The sequence below is a fragment of the Salmo salar genome, chromosome ssa26, assembly GCF_905237065.1.
Source record: "Salmo salar chromosome ssa26, Ssal_v3.1, whole genome shotgun sequence".
Taxonomy (NCBI): domain Eukaryota; kingdom Metazoa; phylum Chordata; class Actinopteri; order Salmoniformes; family Salmonidae; genus Salmo; species Salmo salar.
Genome location: NC_059467.1, coordinates 48,970,989 through 48,990,308, shown reverse-complemented (window position 1 = coordinate 48,990,308; position 19,320 = coordinate 48,970,989). Strand labels below are relative to the sequence as shown.

Here is a 19,320-nt window from a genome sequence, read left to right as displayed (position 1 = left end):
TAAGCTACCACATATCACAGTCAGTGTATTAAGCTAGGCTAAGCTACCACATATCAAAGTCAGTGTATTAAGCTAGGCTAGGCTACCACATATCACAGTCATTGCAAGTGAAACACTTTTCCTCAATAAAAGCAGCGAACAGCTACATTTGTGCTCACCACCTTCCGGAGACACCTGAAACCCCACCTCTTTAAGAAATACCTGGGATAGGATAAAGTCATCCTTCTAACCCCCCCTACCCCCCTCCAAAAAAAGATATAGATATACTATTGTAAAGTGGTTGTTCCACTGGATATCATAAGGTGAATGCACCAATTTGTAAGTCGCTCTGGATAAGAACGTCTGCTAAATGACGTAAATGTAATGTAGATGTGCTAGTAAGGAAACACACGTCCCAGTGTTAGTGCAAAGAAAAGTACAAATGTTTTTTAAACGTCCTTTTTTTTTAGGCAGGGGCTGTGAAATACTCATTTAGGGCCCGTTTTGAGTTCCAGCTAAGACATGGTCAGTTCCAGGAGGTGGTAGTCCATGTTCTGCCTGATTTTAGTTGATACATTAGTCATGTAAAACCTGCCAGGGGCTGTGAAATGGGCTGTTGTAATGGAATAGGTCAAACCAGACAAACATCCCGACTTACTACATATAAAACAACTTCCTGCTTAACCGCTGTATCCAAGCAACAGAGCCTTGTGAGAAGTACATTAGTACAAGACTTTAAAAAAAACGCCCTTGCAAAAAGACCCCTATTATGTATGATAGGGTACACCGTGCAACTTAGACGGTCCACTTCTACAGTCCTACTTATTATTGTTTTCATTCTCCCTGGTAGTTTGATCATATTCATTGATTGGCTGGGAAGTGCATTCACTTGGGGTAGTATTCGTTAGTGTACACCATAGGGAAAAACATTTTGCAACTGAAAACACGTTTCTTATTGGACAAATTCCGGTAGATCCCTGCCGTTTGGTTCCTAGTGAAAACGAGACCCAGGCTCAACGCTCATTAGGCTTAAAGTATTGGAAACATTTCAGATTAAAAAAAATAATTATAATAAAATGCTGAATAATTCCTTATTCTAACAATGTTAGAAGCAAGACATTAACCACAGAAAAATAGTTTATTCTCACAAAGAAACTTTTTATGTTTTCAAGTATTCCAAACTGTTAAATAAAGTACAGGGTGTGTTCACGTGATTTTTACATACTGGGCATAAAAGCACTGCTCTGGTTTAAAGTTCTGTTTTAAGTGTTTTTCCCCACTAAGCCACGCAACACTCAAATGTCTGCAAACTATTCACATTTCTTCTTCTTCTTTTTTTTAAAAATATGTCATCAAATCAGAAATGTCGACAGCTGGCTATTGAACAAAGACCACACAGACAGTACACCTGGAACAGTACAGAATGGAGAGTGTCTGACGTCCATACAGGGGGAGGTACACGTAGAGCCAGGGTTGTGTTCATTAGGGCACACAACAGAAAATGTTTTGCAACAGAAAAAATATATATAATTAAAAAAGGGACAATTTCTTATTGGACAAGTCCAGGAAGCCCCCTCTCATTTCAGTGAAGCCCCCCCCCCCTCCCCTTTTTGTGCCTAAATGAACACAACCCTTGCTTATAACTGTGATTAGCTGCTTGCTGGTGATATGAACAGTACAGGACAACAGAAAGTGGGGTTAACATCATCTCAGTTGATCCCTTGATTAAATTTGGCAGTTCAGTACTTCCACACTAAAAGACTAGTTTCCCAGACAAGGATTAAAGACTAAAAAGCATGATCAATGGAGAATCTCTATTGAAAAAGCTTGGTAGTTCGAGGCTAGTCTGAATATGTCTGGGAAACCAGCCCTAAAATAACTCAAATAAAAAGACTATACAGAAAGACTGGGGGGCGGGGCAAGAAAGTGTTCCCGTAGTTACAGTTACCGGGGGATCCCGTAGTTACAGTTACCGAGGGATCCCGTAGTTACAGTTACCGAGGGACTACCTACGGTTCTTCACCATCTGTTAATTTTTTATCTTCTAAAACTAGGCCTTAAACAGATCCCCCAAGAGTTGTTTGTAAGGCACCTAATACTGTTTTGAAAATGACTGACTATTTAGTTGGGATAATATTCTATAAAGTTGTCATGTGTTCACTATGTATGATTGGATCCAAGAAAAACAACAACTAATACTCTAGTGAGTTTTAACTCGTTTCCAGAACATGATTCAGTCTTTCTGTACATGACTTCTTCTCTTCTTTGTGTTACTTCCTGATGACGTGTTTAAAAACAGCATACAGACATCCGTACACGCCATGTATTTCACTGATTAGTGTTTAAAACGTTAAACTACCCACTTGTGGCTAGAAGGTATGCAGCATGTGTTCTATGGAGGGCTGAGTGCCTGCAGGTTTTCGCTCATCCCTTGTACTCGATTGATGAATCAAGGTCACCAATTAGTAAGGAACTCCCCTCACCTGGTTGTCTAGGTCTCAGTAAGGAACTCCCTCACCTGGTTGTCTAGGTCTCAGTAAGAATTCTCACCTGGTAGTAAGGAACTCTCCTATGGTGTTAGGTCTCAGAGGAACTCTACCTGGTTGGGCAAAGGAACTCTCCTCACCTGGTTGTCTAGGGCTTAACTGAAAGGAACAACAGAAAAAAACAGCAGACACTAGGCCATCCATGGAATGAGTTTGACACCCCTGGTATACAGCAACGGAAGAAAAAAAAAAGTTGCACGTTGGAGTGGGGTAGAATATTAGCGTTTCCGCTAACCCCAACCCTTTTCCTAACCTTAACCTAATTCTCCTAACCTGCTAGGAAGTCAATTCTGTCCGTAGCTGTATACGATCTAGTCAAAACCATCAGAGGCTCCAGAAATGAGAAATGAAGCTTAAAACTACCAAAACATTGGTCCATTTGTTGGCTTGTCAATGCCCCATTACCCATCATGCTGTAAACAGTACTGTGTGAGCTTTAACACATTGGGATATTGCAGCCGGGGCAACGTTCTCTTAGAGAATAACAAAACACAGCCACTTTGTTTGAACAGGAGGAGCACGGTTGGGCTCAATTCCATTTCAATTCAGACAAGGAAGCAAACTGAAATTCCAATTCCAATTCAGAATTCCTGTTTGTTCCTGAATTGGAATGGAGCTCAACTCTGATGAGCAGCTGATAGAAGTTATGATTCCAGTGTGTTGGTGGGACTGAGTTCATTCATGAGTTGAACGGTTATAGAAACCTGTCATTATTCTACAACTGAACGGATTGATCCCTATCAGAACGTTACTGGACCCATATCCCCATATAATATGGGGTTTACAACAGAAAATGTAAAAGAAAAACAACAACAAAAAAGTCTGGTTTGCCAACAGAATTTAGAATTGCGTACTGTGAGACAAAATGTAAAATAAAAGTTCAATAAGTCTGTCTATAGGACAGAGGATAGTCACCATAATAACTGTACACCTTCTACAATATTCATGTTCATTATGAATATTAATAATGACAGAAGTGCATTCACTTTCATTTATACAAACATCTTCCTTCTGATTCGCTTTTGTTTTTTTAAATGACTTCTTTAATCATCATCAACAGGACAGTTGATTAGTGAGTCAAGTGTTTTCTGTACATGTAAAGTTGGAGTGATGGACTGAGTCCCGAATGGCACCCTATTCCCTACCTAGTGGACTACTTTTTGCCACATACAAAGTAGTGCACTGCATAGGGAACAGTTTGACATTTGGGACGCAGATATGACCTCCATTCAGAGAGCTTATCAGGCGTTTAGCCTCAGAGACTGGTCCTCTCTCCTCCGGGACGAGATATCGATGTCTATTGAGTCTTTCCCCACGATGAGACGCAACCGTTTTGCCGGCGGGAGTGGAATGAAATCGTCCTCAAACTCATCGTCAAAGTAGTCATCCTCCTCCTCCTCTTCCTCCTCATCAGACGAAGACTCATCTACCACAACGTTTTGCATCCTGTGCCCCCCGTGTCTCCCACCGTTCCTGGCTTCCAGGCCGAAGGCCCCACCACCCAGACCGCACCCCTCCGTGTCCCCTCTGTTGAAGGTGCTGTTGTCGGTGTGCGTCTGGGTCCGGCCGTCGTCCTCCCTCTTCAGCTGGATCTTCAGCTTGGTGGAGCTGCTGGTGCTGTGGAGTCCGGGAGGCCCAAACCCGTTCAGCTTGGACACGTGGTAGGAGCTGCAGGAACTGCCGTTCTCCCTGTCCTGAGACTGGTCCTTCCTGAACATGATGCTGATCTTGGACGTTGATGAGGAGGAAGAGGAAGATGATGAAGAGGAGTTGACCGGGGGTTGGGCGGTAGGCTGCGGTGTAGTCGTGGTGCTGCTAGCCTGTTGCTGCGTGCTGATTGGCTCGCTGGGCTCGTTGGACTTGCTGCTGCTGCTGTCTCTGCGCCGGCGGAGCGTCAGTTTGGGGATCCCTCCGCTGTTCTCCAGGATCAGCTGGGCATCGTAGCGCGTGATCCGCTGTTTCTTCTTCGCTTTGCTCTGCGCCCTGTCCCCCCTGTGGCTCCGGTAACCTCCCTTCCCTTTATGCCTACTGCCTTTCTCCCTCCCCTTGTCCCTGTTCCTGTCCTTCCCCCGCTCCCTCCGGAGGGGCTTGCTCCCATTGTAGTCCCAGTGGCGCTCTGGGACAGAAAGGCCCAGCAGCATCTTGTCGCAGTCTGCCGTGTCGGCAGTACTGTGGTGGTGATGGGGTTGTTGGGTGGCCGCCACCGGGGCCACCGCTACCGGCGTGAACAGCTCGCCGTATGACGAGTCCTCACGCTTTATCGTCCGTTCGGCCCGGAGCTGGGTGAGCTGGCTGCGTCTGGTACAGACCCCTCTGCTGGTGTAGCCAGCATCCAGACCTCCACACAGCTCCGAGCCCAGCCCGTGGCCCAGGTACTGCTCCAGGTCAGCAGGCTCAGTTTTAATCTCCACCCCTCCAGGGACGGTGCTGTGGCCCTCCAGCCCCCCAGGCTCCAGTTTAACCCCAGCTGACCCGGCTATAGCCTCCTGGACCTTTACCAGGGTCCTGGTGGACCTGGTGGACCTGCGAGTCCTGTAAGTGCAAGGCTGGCTCTGGCTGCCCTCGCAGACTGCCGGGGTGTTGTTCTCCTTGGCCGCATGGCGGGTCAGACACCCCCGCTGGCCCAGGGCTGTCTGGACTGGTCCCTGTGCATCCTTCTCCTTCTTCACCGACACGCCCCCCTTACACAGCGACAACGTCCTCTGCTCGCGGAGACCCAGGCGACCAGGCCCGGTGGTACCCAGCACCTCTCCTCGGGCCCCCAGCGATGCTGCCTCCTTGGGCTCCGAACCTCTGCCCCTGCTGCATCTACTTCGCAACCGCACCTTGGAGAGCGAAGGCTTGGCGGGTTTGGATCGGAGTCTCTTTGGTACCCTGTTAGTGTTTCTATGACTTTGTTTAGAAGGTGAGGTAGAGGTTAGTGCTCTGGAAAGAGCCTGTCTGCTTTGAGTCCTGGTTCTGCTGAACTTCATACTGGAGGAAGTCCTTTTCCTTCCAGCTGAGGGGGGAGAAGAGTGGGAAACTAAACATCAGATCATTCCTAAATTCAATGTAAACGTCATTCTTGAAGTAACTGTTAAAAAAATTGTGGTTCGTTTTACACATAAACAAAAATAAAAAATCCCAAATTCAGCATAGGGAATTCTAACAGTACAAGCAGGGGAGGGGATCCACCTAAAATCCCCAATTGGAAAGTGAACGGACCCCAACCTCAGCCCTAATTTCAAAACTGGTTTCAACCTGTTCTTACATGTGTGTGTGTTTGGTATGTCCTGAGATTCTATGTCGGTGTGGGAGCCCACAGAGTGGCTGTCGGAGTTCCTGCTGCCCTCTCCTGCCTCCATCTTCTTCAGCCGGTTCAGACGCTTGTCCGTCTCCCGTAAGCCGTACTTGCTGTTGATCACCGGAGCCTCTGCCGGCAGCCCGGCTTTGGATTTGAAAGCACCAGTGAGACGTCTGCAAAACAACAAACAAGGACCAGTAAAGTTCACAAAATATGCCTTAAGTGGTAATACCTTGTTTTCATATTCCTTCAGCCATATGAATAAACCTTGCTTATTAAAGTCTATTTATGTTTTTGTATTAATTGTGTCATTGCGTCGCATTACATCATATGATGTAAAGAAAGAGAGATGGAAAACCTACAGATTTTGTTGTTATTGAATCAATAGGAAAATGGATGTCAAGACCACACATACCGTTCACATGTATAGCATTCACAATACTCATTGTTCTCCCCAAAGAATCCGTCGCCGTAGTAACAGGAGATCTCCTCTCCTGGTTCGATGTCCCTCAGCACCTTGACACAGGCCGTGTCACGACCCGTCGACACAAACTGGAACACACCACGACATTCATTTAACAACTTCAGCCATCTAGATACACAACTAAAACTGTTAGAGATTCATTTAACACCTTCAGTCATCTAGATACACAACTAAAACTGTTAGAGATTCATTTACACCTTCAGCCATCTAGATACACAACTAAAACTGTTAGAGATTCATTTAACACCTTCAGCCATCTAGATACACAACTAAAACTGTTAGAGATTCATTTACACCTTCAGCCATCTAGATACACAACTAAAACTGTTAGAGATTCATTTACACCTTCAGCCATCTAGATACAAAACTAAAACTGTTAGAGATTCATTTACACCTTCAGCCATCTAGATACACAACTAAAACTGTTAGAGATTCATTAACACCTTCAGCCATCTAGATACACAACTAAAACTGTTAGAGATTCATTTAACACCTTCAGCCATCTAGATACACAACTAAAACGGTTAGATTCATTTAACACCTTCAGCCATCTAGATACACAACTAAAACTGTTAGAGATTCATTTAACACCTTCAGCCATCTAGATACACAACTAAAACTGTTAGAGATTCATTTAACACCTTCAGCCATCTAGATACACAACTAAAACTGTTTAATTTACACCTTCAGCCATCTAGATACACAACTAAAACTGTTAGAGATTCATTTACACCTTCAGCCATCTAGATACACAACTAAAACTGTTAGAGATTCATTTACACCTTCAGCCATCTAGATACACAACTAAAACTGTTAGAGATTCATTGAACACCTTCAGCCATCTAGATACACAACTAAAACTGTTAGATTCATTTAAGACCTTCAGCCATCTAGATACACAACTAAAACTGTTAGATTCATTTAACACCTTCAGCCATCTAGATACACAACTAAAACTGTTAGATTCATTTAACACCTTCAGCCATCTAGATACACAACTAAAACTGTTAGAGATTCATTTAACACCTTCAGCCATCTAGATACACAACTAAAACTGTTAGAGATTCATTTAACACCTTCAGCCATCTAGATACACAACTAAAACCGTTAGAGATTCATTTAACACCTTCAGCCATCTAGATACACAACTAAAACTGTTAGAGATTCATTTACACCTTCAGCCATCTAGATACACAACTAAAACCGTTAGAGATTCATTTAACACCTTCAGCCATCTAGATACACAACTAAAACTGTTAGAGATTCATTTACACCTTCAGCCATCTAGATACACAACTAAAACTGTTAGATTCATTTAACACCTTCAGCCATCTAGATACACAACTAAAACTGTTAGAGATTCATTTAACACCTTCAGCCATCTAGATACACAACTAAAACTGTTAGAGATTCATTTACACCTTCAGCCATCTAGATACACAACTAAAACGGTTTAATTTACACCTTCAGCCATCTAGATACACAACTAAAACTGTTAGAGATTCATTTACACCTTCAGCCATCTAGATACACAACTAAAACTGTTAGATTCATTTAACACCTTCAGCCATCTAGATACACAACTAAAACCGTTAGAGATTCATTTAACACCTTCAGCCATCTAGATACACAACTAAAACTGTTAGAGATTCATTTACACCTTCAGCCATCTAGATACACAACTAAAACTGTTAGAGATTCATTTACACCTTCAGCCATCTAGATACACAACTAAAACTGTTAGAGATTCATTTACACCTTCAGCCATCTAGATACACAACTAAAACGGTTTAATTTACACCTTCAGCCATCTAGATACACAACTAAAACTGTTAGAGATTCATTTACACCTTCAGCCATCTAGATACACAACTAAAACTGTTAGATTCATTTAACACCTTCAGCCATCTAGATACACAACTAAAACCGTTAGAGATTCATTTAACACCTTCAGCCATCTAGATACACAACTAAAACTGTTAGAGATTCATTTAACACCTTCAGCCATCTAGATACACAACTAAAACTGTTAGATTCATTTAACACCTTCAGCCATCTAGATACACAACTAAAACTGTTAGAGATTCATTTAACACCTTCAGCCATCTAGATACACAACTAAAACTGTTAGAGATTCATTTACACCTTCAGCCATCTAGATACACAACTAAAACTGTTAGAGATTCATTTACACCTTCAGCCATCTAGATACACAACTAAAACGGTTTAATTTACACCTTCAGCCATCTAGATACACAACTAAAACTGTTAGAGATTCATTTACACCTTCAGCCATCTAGATACACAACTAAAACTGTTAGAGATTCATTTACACCTTCAGCCATCTAGATACACAACTAAAACTGTTAGAGATTCATTTAACACCTTCAGCCATCTAGATACACAACTAAAACTGTTAGAGATTCATTTACACCTTCAGCCATCTAGATACACAACTAAAACTGTTAGAGATTCATTTACACCTTCAGCCATCTAGATACACAACTAAAACTGTTAGATTCATTTAACACCTTCAGCCATCTAGATACACAACTAAAACTGTTAGAGATTCATTTAACACCTTCAGCCATCTAGATACACAACTAAAACTGTTAGAGATTCATTTACACCTTCAGCCATCTAGATACACAACTAAAACTGTTAGAGATTCATTTACACCTTCAGCCATCTAGATACACAACTAAAACTGTTAGAGATTCATTTAACACCTTCAGCCATCTAGATACACAACTAAAACTGTTAGAGATTCATTTAACACCTTCAGCCATCTAGATACACAACTAAAACTGTTAGAGATTCATTAACACCTTCAGCCATCTAGATACACAACTAAAACTGTTAGATTCATTTAACACCTTCAGCCATCTAGATACACAACTAAAACTGTTAGATTCATTTACACCTTCAGCCATCTAGATACACAACTAAAACTGTTAGAGATTCATTTAACACCTTCAGCCATCTAGATACACAACTAAAACTGTTAGATTCATTTACACCTTCAGCCATCTAGATACACAACTAAAACTGTTTAATTTACACCTTCAGCCATCTAGATACACAACTAAAACTGTTAGAGATTCATTTACACCTTCAGCCATCTAGATACACAACTAAAACCGTTAGAGATTCATTTAACACCTTCAGCCATCTAGATACACAACTAAAACTGTTAGAGATTCATTTACACCTTCTGTTACTATCTGTTTATTATCTATACAGTCACTTTACCCCTACCTACACTGCTGTTACTGTCTGTTTATTATCTATACAGTCACTTTACCCCTACCTACACTGCTGTTACTGTCTGTTTATTATCTATACAGTCACTTTACCCCTACCTACACTGCTGTTACTGTCTGTTTATTATCTATACAGTCACTTTACCCCTACCTACACTGCTGTTACTGTCTGTTTATTATCTATACAGTCACTTTACCCCTACCTACACTGCTGTTACTGTCTGTTTATTATCTATACATAGTCACTTTACCCCTACCTACACTGCTGTTACTGTCTGTTTATTATCTATACATAGTCACTTTACCCCTACCTACATGTACACAGCTATTTTTATTTATTTATTTTATTTCACCTTTATTTAACCAGGTAGGCAAGTTGAGAACAAGTTCTCATTTACAACTGCGACCTGGCCAAGATAAAGCAAAGCAGTTTGACACATACAACAACACAGTTACACATGGAATAAACAAACATACAGTCAATAATACAGTACAAAAAGTCTATATACAATGTGAGCAAATTAGTTAAGATAATGGAGTTAAGGCAATAAATAGGCCATGGTGGCGAAGTAAATACAATATAGCAATTAAACACTGGAATGGTAGATGTGCAGAAGATGAATGTGCAAGTAGAGATACTGGGGTGCAAAGGAGCAAAATAAATAAATAAATACAGTATGGGGATGAGGTCGATTGAATGGGCTGTTTACAGATGGGCTATGTACAGGTGCAGTGATCTGTGAGCTGCTCTGATAGCTGGTGCTTAAAGCTAGTGAGGGAGATAAGTGTTTCCAGCTTCAGTGATTTTTGTAGTTCGTTCCAGTCATTGGCAGCAGAGAACTGGAAGGAGAGGCGGCCAAAGGAGGAGTTGGCTTTGGGGGTGACCAGAGAGATATACCTGCTGGAGCGCGTGCTACGGGTGGGTGCTGCTATGGTGACCAGTGAGCTGAGATAAGGCGGGGCTTTACCTAGCAGAGACTTGTTGATGACCTGGAGCCAGTGGGTTTGGCGACGAGTATGAAGCGAGGGCCAGCCAACGAGAGCATACAGGTCACAGTGGTGGGTAGTATATGGGGCTTTGGTGACCGTCACTTTACCCCTACCTACATGTACAAATTACCTCGACTAACCTGTACCCCCCGCACACTGAATTGGTACCGGTATACTCTGTATATATCCTCGTTATTGTTATTTATTTTTTTACTTTAGTTTATTTTGTTAATATTTTCTTAATTCTATTTTCTTAAAAACTGCATTGTTGTTTAAGGGCTTTTAATTAAGCATTTCACTGTAAGGTCTACACCTGTTGTGTTCAGCGCATGTGACAAAATACAATTTTATGAATACGATTATATGGAGGGGAAGGACATGATCCTAAATCAGTACTTTATAAATATGGACCCTGAGGTAACCTTTATCACAGGTGGGTAGGAGAATTCAAAGCAAAGAAAATAATTAAAAACTTTTAATGAAGGGAACATTTTCAGTCACAACTTTGTTAAGGCATGTTTTACCAATCTATTGTTGTCACCAAGAAAGAAGAAAATGACATTACAAATAATAATAGATTTTATTGTGTGAACCACCCTCTTTCTGCCATCTTAAATCAATACACCAAGTGTATTGTGTTAACCTCATTCCACACCAAGGGTGGTGGAATTAAACGCCTATTGTATTGAGCCCTGGGCTTCGTCACACTCACCAAGGGAAGCAGCCTATTGTATTGAGCCCTGGGCTTCGTCACTCTCACCAAGGGTAGCAGTCTATTGTATTGAGCCCTGGGCTTCGTCACTCTCAACAAGGGTAGCAGCCTATTGTATTGAGCCCTGGGCTTCATCACTCTCACCAAGGGTAGCAGCCTATTGTATTGAGCCCTGGGCTTCACTCTCACCAAGGGTAGCAGCCTATTGTATTGAGCCCTGGGCTTCATCACTCTCACCAAGGGTAGCAGCCTATTGTATTGAGCCCTGGGCTTCGTCACACTCACCAAGGGTAGCAGCCTATTGTATTGAGCCCTGGCCTTCATCACACTCACCAAGGGTAGCAGCCTATTGTATTGAGCCCTGGGTGTCGTCACTCTCACCAAGGGTAGCAGTCTATTGTATTGAGCCCTGGGTTTCATCACTCTCACCAAGGGTAGCAGCCTATTGTATTGAGCCCTGGGCTTCGTCACTCTCACCAAGGGTAGCAGTCTATTGTATTGAGCCCTGGGCGTCGTCACTCTCAACAAGGGTAGCAGCCTATTGTATTGAGCCCTGGGCGTCGTCACTCTCAACAAGGGTAGCAGCCTATTGTATTGAGCCCTGGGCTTCGTCACTCTCACCAAGGGTAGCAGCCTATTGTATTGAGCCCTGGGCTTCGTCACTCTCACCAAGGGTAGCAGCCTATTGTATTGAGCCCTGGGCGTCGTCACTCTCAACAAGGGTAGCAGCCTATTGTATTGAGCCCTGGGTTTCATCACTCTCACCAAGGGTAGCAGCCTATTGTATTGAGCCCTGGGCTTCGTCACTCTCACCAAGGGTAGCAGTCTATTGTATTGAGCCCTGGGCGTCGTCACTCTCAACAAGGGTAGCAGCCTATTGTATTGAGCCCTGGGCGTCGTCACTCTCAACAAGGGTAGCAGCCTATTGTATTGAGCCCTGGGGTTCGTCACTCTCACCAAGGGTAGCAGCCTATTGTATTGAGCCCTGGGCGTCGTCACTCTCAACAAGGGTAGCAGCCTATTGTATTGAGCCCTGGGCTTCGTCACACTCACCAAGGGTAGCAGCCTATTGTATTGAGCCCTGGGTTTCATCACTCTCACCAAGGGTAGCAGTCTATTGTATTGAGCCCTGGCCTTCGTCACTCTCACCAAGGGTAGCAGCCTATTGTATTGAGCCCTGGGCTTCTTCACTCTCACCAAGGGTAGCAGCCTATTGTATTGAGCCCTGGGCTTCGTCACACTCACCAAGGGTAGCAGCCTATTGTATTGAGCCCTGGGCTTCGTCACTCTCACCAAGGGTAGCAGCCTATTGTATTGAGCCCTGGGCTTCGTCACTCTCACCAAGGGTAGCAGCCTATTGTATTGAGCCCTGGGCTTCGTCACTCTCACCAAGGGTAGCAGCCTATTGTATTGAGCCCTGGGCTTCGTCACTCTCACCAAGGGTAGCAGCCTATTGTATTGAGCCCTGGGCTTCGTCACTCTCACCAAGGGTAGCAGCCTATTGTATTGAGCCCTGGGCTTCGTCACACTCACCAAGGGTAGCAGCCTATTGTATTGAGCCCTGGGCTTCGTCACTCTCACCAAGGGTAGCAGCCTATTGTATTGAGCCCTGGGCTTCGTCACTCTCACCAAGGGTAGCAGCCTATTGTATTGAGCCCTGGGCTTCGTCACACTCACCTTGCAATTTGGCCGGCAATCTGAAAAAAGAAAAAACACAGAAGATTAGGATCCCAGTTTCCTCACAGAGAGAGACTGCAGCATAACTTGAATTGGCCTTCTGGAACACTAACAAAGAACGTGCCCCAAATGGCACCCTAGTACTTATTTAGTGCACTACTTTTGACCAGGGTCTGATATTAAACACCTATTATCTGTTTCCGTGTTGAAGACGGACCCAAACATCCATTGTAACTTCCCAGAATAAATCTATCTGTAAACTTTATTTGGGAGTGCTCGCTGTATTTTTCATGTAAGTTTTTGGTTTACTCGTTATATTTTGATACATTTAAAATGTGGTGTAGTAATTTATACAGGTCCCGTTGGTATTTCCAATGACAACCTGTATTGTGTTGGCAGTGGAGACTGACGTACCGTGGTTGATGAAGGCTGCAGGCCCCAGCCACAGCTGAGCACAGTTCTTGCGTGTTGAGTACATGACACTGAAGTCATTCTCCCCGTGACGCAGCAGCATGTTCTCCTCGCTCTCCGACAGCTCGGCGATGCAGCCCACCAAGTACTCAATCTTATCGTTCCTTTTCCTGAAGTACAAGAGAAAGAAAGAGAGAAAGAAAGAGAGAAAGAAATGTCGATCCAAATAAGGGACGTGATCAATACGACACAGAAAATCAAGGACTAAAGAGCATAGTGATTTTAGTGGTTTGAGAGAAGGTCTGGCCACTTCAATGAATGATGATGTCAGAACAGCAGGAAGTGTGAAAAAAAAACCAACGTTCCTCACCATTCCTTTGTTGCCACGATCTTGGCTCCGTTCTGCTCAGAGGAGTAGCGGTTACACGGGAGAATCTCAAACCCACTGTCAGTCGCAAACATCCGGAGATACACAAAAACCTGGAACAAAATGGAAAACAACAACAAAAAAGTTACAAGGAACAGAAGGGACTCGTAACCAACCTAAATACGGGTAGTTGTTAGATCAGTTGATCGGTGCAGGCTCTACTTCATTTATATTATTTAACTCGTCAAGTCAGTTAAGAACAAATTCTTATTTTACAATGACGGCCTACACCCGGGCCAAACCAATAACCTGAACGACGCTGGGCCAATTGTGAGCCGCCCAATAGGACTCCCAATCACGGCCGGTTGTGATACAGCCTGGAATCGAACCAGGGTCTGTAGTGCCTTAGACCGCTGCGCCACTCGGGAGCCCTTCATTATGACTGTTCATCAGCCCAGCACCCCATCAATAAGAGATATGTGTCACTATCAACCGTGCTACTTGTGGCGTGCATCCCAAATGATATAGTGCACTACTTTTCACCAGAGTCCTGTATGTGACCTGCCATTTGTGACTCTGTGGTGTTGTAATCTCACATGCTGTTTGAAGAGCTTCTCCTGGGCTTTAGACTTGTGTAGGAAGTGGTGTCTGGACCAGTCTCCAGAGGTGAGTGCTCTGAAAGCCTTCTCCAGGTTGTCATGCTTCTTGAACCGCTCAATAATCTCCTTCAGCTCCTCCTGTCTTCCCTTGATTGGTCGAAACCTGTCACGACATCACAGGTGTCATCAATGACAACAAAACATTCCGGTTTCCAAATACAATTCATATTATCTAGCAAAAGATCTAGAAGGAAGACTATAAGTGGATAAGAGACAACATTTCACATACAAAACATTTCCTGATGCATCCTAACGTGCTCATTGTGAGTAACTGCCCGAGGTGTGGACTCGAGTCACATGACTTGGACTCGAGTCAGACACGAGTCACAGATATGATGACTTGCAACTCGACTTTGACACAAATGACTCGTGACTTAACTTGGACTTGAGCCTTTTGACTCAAACTGACTTGATACCCTCCCCAAGCCCAAATATTTGTAAAAAAAAGTATGCAGCGCATCAACTTCTTAATTTAACGGATTACAGTTTGAATCGAACAGCAGCCAATCAAGTTGTGCCAGCTGAGAAAAATTTGTGCGTGGCAGTGCAGAGGAACGTCGGCGAGTGAATTCAGATGGAGCCCTTGGAAAGATGATACCCAGAATTATTGTTTTCGGATATAAAGACCACGCTGTATCAACAAAAAAGGGATTGCAACTTGCAAAACATGCGGGAAGAAAATTATACACGGAGGCACAACAATTTCCAACTTTGTTCGACATTTGAAGCTGCACAAAGAACGGTAAGTCGTGGCTAATATAGCCGACAGCTATATCATTCATAACATTGCCAGTGTAGCATGTAGGCTAATGTAACGTTAAATCAACGAGCCTCCACACAGTCAGTCAGTGCGGGAACGTGATCATAGCACCCAGATTGAGCTACAACTGGCTAGGCAGCTGGTAGCCTAAACCCTGCCTGATGTTACTGCTGTTCCTAAAGCCATTGACATATGTTAGTCTACTGTAACCACACACACAGGGTGTGTGTGTGTGTGTGTGTTAAGGTTGGGCGATTGTGTACAAGCCTACATCGCCAGATTGCGCCCCATAGCGATCCATATCGATTGCTATTGGGGGGGGTCGGGGTCTTTCTCATGGCTACCCATGTATTTCCATGGAATTATAAAGTTTATTTGGAAAGTAGTAAATATATTTTTAAAAGCATTCATGATTTCCGTAAATGTAAAATACTAACTATTACTGTTAAAAATATGAAATGGTATTACATTTGGTGAAGAGCACATCATGAGTTGTTTAGGACTTGAGAGTTGACGGTCTTGACTTGAGACTTGACTCGGACTTGCCTGTCTTGACTTGGGACTTGAGTGCTAAGACTTGAGACTTACTTGTGACTTGTAAAACAATGACTTGGTCCCACCTCTGGTAAGTGCAATTGATTAGATTTCTGTACTGCTTTTCCAGACAGTAGCACTCTGACAGAGATGAGAGAGGAGGTCTAGACCTGGCTCAGTGATGAGAGCGGAGGAAAGAGGAGGTCTAGACCTGGCTCAGTGATGAGAGCGGAGGAAAGAGGAGGTCTAGACCTGGCTCAGTGATGAGAGAGGAGGAAAGAGGAGGTCTAGACCTGGCTCAGTGATGAGAGAGGAGGATAGAGGAGGACTAGACCTGGCTCAGTGATGAGAGAGGAGGACTAGACCTGACTCAGTGATGAGAGAGGAGGACTAGACCTGGCTCAGTGATGAGAGAGGAGGTCTAGACCTGGCTCAGTGATGAGAGACGAGGAAAGAGGAGGTCTAGACCTGGCTCAGTGATGAGAGAGGAGGATAGAGGAGGTCTAGACCTGGCTCAGTGATGAGAGAGGAGGAAAGAGGAGGTCTAGACCTGGCTCAGTGATGAGAGACGAGGAAAGAGGAGGTCTAGACCTGGCTCAGTGATGAGAGAGGAGGATAGAGGAGGTCTAGACCTGGCTCAGTGATGAGAGAGGAGGAAAGAGGAGGTCTAGACCTGGCTCAGTGATGAGAGAGGAGGTAAGAGGAGGTCTAGACCTGGCTCAGTGATGAGAGAGGAGGATAGAGGAGGTCTAGACCTGGCTCAGTGATGAGAGAGGAGGAAAGAGGAGGTCTAGACCTGGCTCAGTGATGAGAGAGGAGGAAAGAGGAGGTCTAGACCTGGCTCAGTGATGAGAGAGGAGGATAGAGGAGGACTAGACCTGGCTCAGTGATGAGAGAGGAGGAAAGAGGAGGTCTAGACCTGGCTCAGTGATGAGAGAGGAGGTAAGAGGAGGTCTAGACCTGGCTCAGTGATGAGAGAGGAGGAAAGAGGAGGTCTAGACCTGGCTCAGTGATGAGAGTGGAGGAAAGAGGAGGTCTAGACCTGGCTCAGTGATGAGAGTGGAGGAAAGAGGAGGTCTAGACCTGGCTCAGTGATGAGAGAGGAGGAAAGAGGAGGTCTAGACCTGGCTCAGTGATGAGAGAGGAGGAAAGAGGAGGTCTAGACCTGGCTCGGTGATGAGAGCAGAGGAAAGAGGAGGTCTAGACCTGGCTCGGTGATGAGAGCGGAGGAAAGAGGAGGTCTAGGCCTGGGTCCATATTCACAAAGTGTCCCCGAGTGCTGATCTAGGATCAGTTTGGCCTTTTAAATCCTATTGAATAAGAGGGGGAACCTGATCCTAGACCAGCACTCACTACTTTGTGATGCTTTGTAAATACAGGCCCTGGTGTTCCTGTGTGTGTCTGGAAGTCCAGAGGTAGGGATATAGACAGGTTGCCTGGCAACACCACAAAAATGATGCAGAGATTTCTTTGGGGGGTAGAACGACTGAGAAGGTCTCTTCTGGGGACTTTTTTAAAAGGACATTCTACTTAAAAATACATTAAAAATGTAATGATGTTGACACTATCTGGAATCTGTGATGCGACCCACTGCGCTGTAGGCAGACGAGGCCCACTGCGCTGTAGGCAGACGAGGCCCACTGCGCTGTAGGGAGACGAGGCCCACTGCGCTGAAGGGAGACGAGGCCCACTGCGCTGTCGGCAGACGAGGCCCACTGCGCTGTCGGCAGACGAGGCCCACTGCGCTGTCGGCAGACGAGGCCCACTGCGCTGTCGGCAGACGAGGCCCACTGCGCTGTCGGCAGACGAGGCCCACTGCGCTGTAGGCAGACGAGGCCCACTGCGCTGTAGGCAGACGAGGCCCACTGCGCTGTAGGCAGACGAGGCCCACTGCGCTGTAGGCAGACGAGGCCCACTGCGCTGTAGGCAGACGAGGCCCACTGCGCTGTAGGCAGACGAGGCCCACTGCGCTGGATAACTATTTTTATGTCTCTGCATGCAGTTTGAAGGAAGTTGAAGGCTGTTTCAGGAGCCGTTGTTAACTAGTGTTAGCACAATGACTAGAACTCCATAGACATCCAGTCATTGAGTTAACGCTAGCTAGCAACCTTCAAACTGCACGCAGACATATAAAATGATATCCATAAGTTTAATTGCCAAAATCTCACACTCTTTAAAATCAGTCTAGAGTTTAGCAGGGGAAGCCCAGGTATTGGTCGAGGATATGGGTTAGGGGTCAGAGTCAGGTTTAAGTTTAGGGTTAAGGCCCCAGACAGACCTGGTGTTCATCTTGTGTGTCTGGAAGCCCAGGTATTGGTCAAGGATGAGGGTTAGGGGTCAGAGTCAGGTTTAAGTTTAGGGTTAAGGCCCCAGACAGACCTGGTGTTCATCTTGTGTGTCTGGAAGCCCAGGTATTGGTCGAGGATGAGGGTTAAGGGTCAGAGTCAGGTTTAAGTTTAGGGTTAAGGCCCCAGACAGACCTGGTGTTCATCTTGTGTGTCTGGAAGCCCAGGTATTGGTCGAGGATGAGGGTTAAGGGTCAGAGTCAGGTTTAAGTTTAGGGTTAAGGCCCCAGACAGACCTGGTGTTCATCTTGTGTGTCTGGAAGCCCAGGTAAGGGTCGAGGATGAGGCTGGTGGTGAGGTCATCGTGCTCACACAGCTCCTTGGCGGTCATCCCAGAGGACGGGATACAGCGTCGCTCCGCCTCCAGGCTGGCCGCACTGAACCCTGGGAAAAACATGAGAGTAAATGAGTACGGTGAAGTTACCCCCTAGACCAGTGGTTCCCAACCTTTTCCATTCCGGGGAACACCAAATCACATTCAAAAGTCTTGGCGGTCAAATTGGTCAATTTTAGTAGTGAATGTAAGAAATGAAAGACGTATTATTATTTACAATTTGCATTGTGAAACGTAATGTAATATCGACTATAATACCGTTAATAGTTCCAACTGTAATTAATAAAAAGAAGAACAATAAAATACATTTTGTAAAAATAATACAATTTCAATTGCGGACGGCAGCACCACCGTGGACGTTGGTCAAATTATTATTATGATTAATAAATATTTTCTTCCAAAATGAATAACAATTGGGAGTATAAAATCATAAGCAATGTTACATTACTTTTCACAATGCAAATTGTTAATAATATATAATAATAATAATAATAATAATAAGCTTTTAATTTGTTATATTCAATGCAGAAATGGACAACATTTGACCGTCAAGATATTTTGTTAAAATGGTTCCGTGAATGGTGGAGCTTTTGACAGTGATTTGGTGTTCCTGGGAACTCTTGCCAAGACGCTAATCGTGTTGCATTTTCCCCACTATTGGTTAAGGTTAGGATCAGTGGGTCATTCCATAGTGAAACATTTTGCAACAGAAAAACTAAAATCTGTGCCGTTATTGGACAGTATCAAGTACACAGTAGGCCTACGGCCCTGTTTCAAAATGTTTTGTCCTAACTGAACGAGGCCCAGGGTCATTCACTAGGAAACAAACTGAACGAGGCCCAGGGTCATTCACTAGGAAACAAACTGAAGCCAACGGAGTGAAAATGGGACAGGATTACCTGAACGTGTCCAATAAGAAACTCTTTGTTTTTGCTGCAAAATGTTTTTCATTGTAAAATGTTTTGATACGGTGTGC

At 44.3% G+C, this 19,320-nt stretch overlaps 1 protein-coding gene across 3 annotated transcripts in view; it reads right to left on the bottom strand.

Annotated features, from left to right (window-relative positions):
• Positions 1 to 1,103: 1,103 nt before the first annotated feature.
• Positions 1,104 to 19,320, bottom strand: part of LOC106587945 (histone-lysine N-methyltransferase KMT5B) — a 41,072-nt gene continuing 22,855 nt past the window's right edge. For 2 of the 3 annotated variants that reach the window (XM_045708765.1, XM_045708764.1), the window contains exons 3-11: positions 18,247 to 18,394; positions 14,309 to 14,474; positions 13,716 to 13,825; positions 13,349 to 13,515; positions 12,935 to 12,954; positions 6,224 to 6,360; positions 5,776 to 5,981; positions 2,606 to 5,523; positions 1,104 to 2,462 (exon numbers count right to left, since the gene is read on the bottom strand). In XM_045708765.1, the coding sequence (XP_045564721.1) occupies positions 3,767 to 5,523; positions 5,776 to 5,981; positions 6,224 to 6,360; positions 12,935 to 12,954; positions 13,349 to 13,515; positions 13,716 to 13,825; positions 14,309 to 14,474; positions 18,247 to 18,394 (2,711 nt within the window). In that variant the 3' untranslated portion in view covers positions 1,104 to 2,462; positions 2,606 to 3,766. The other variant, XM_045708766.1, reaches the window with a different exon arrangement.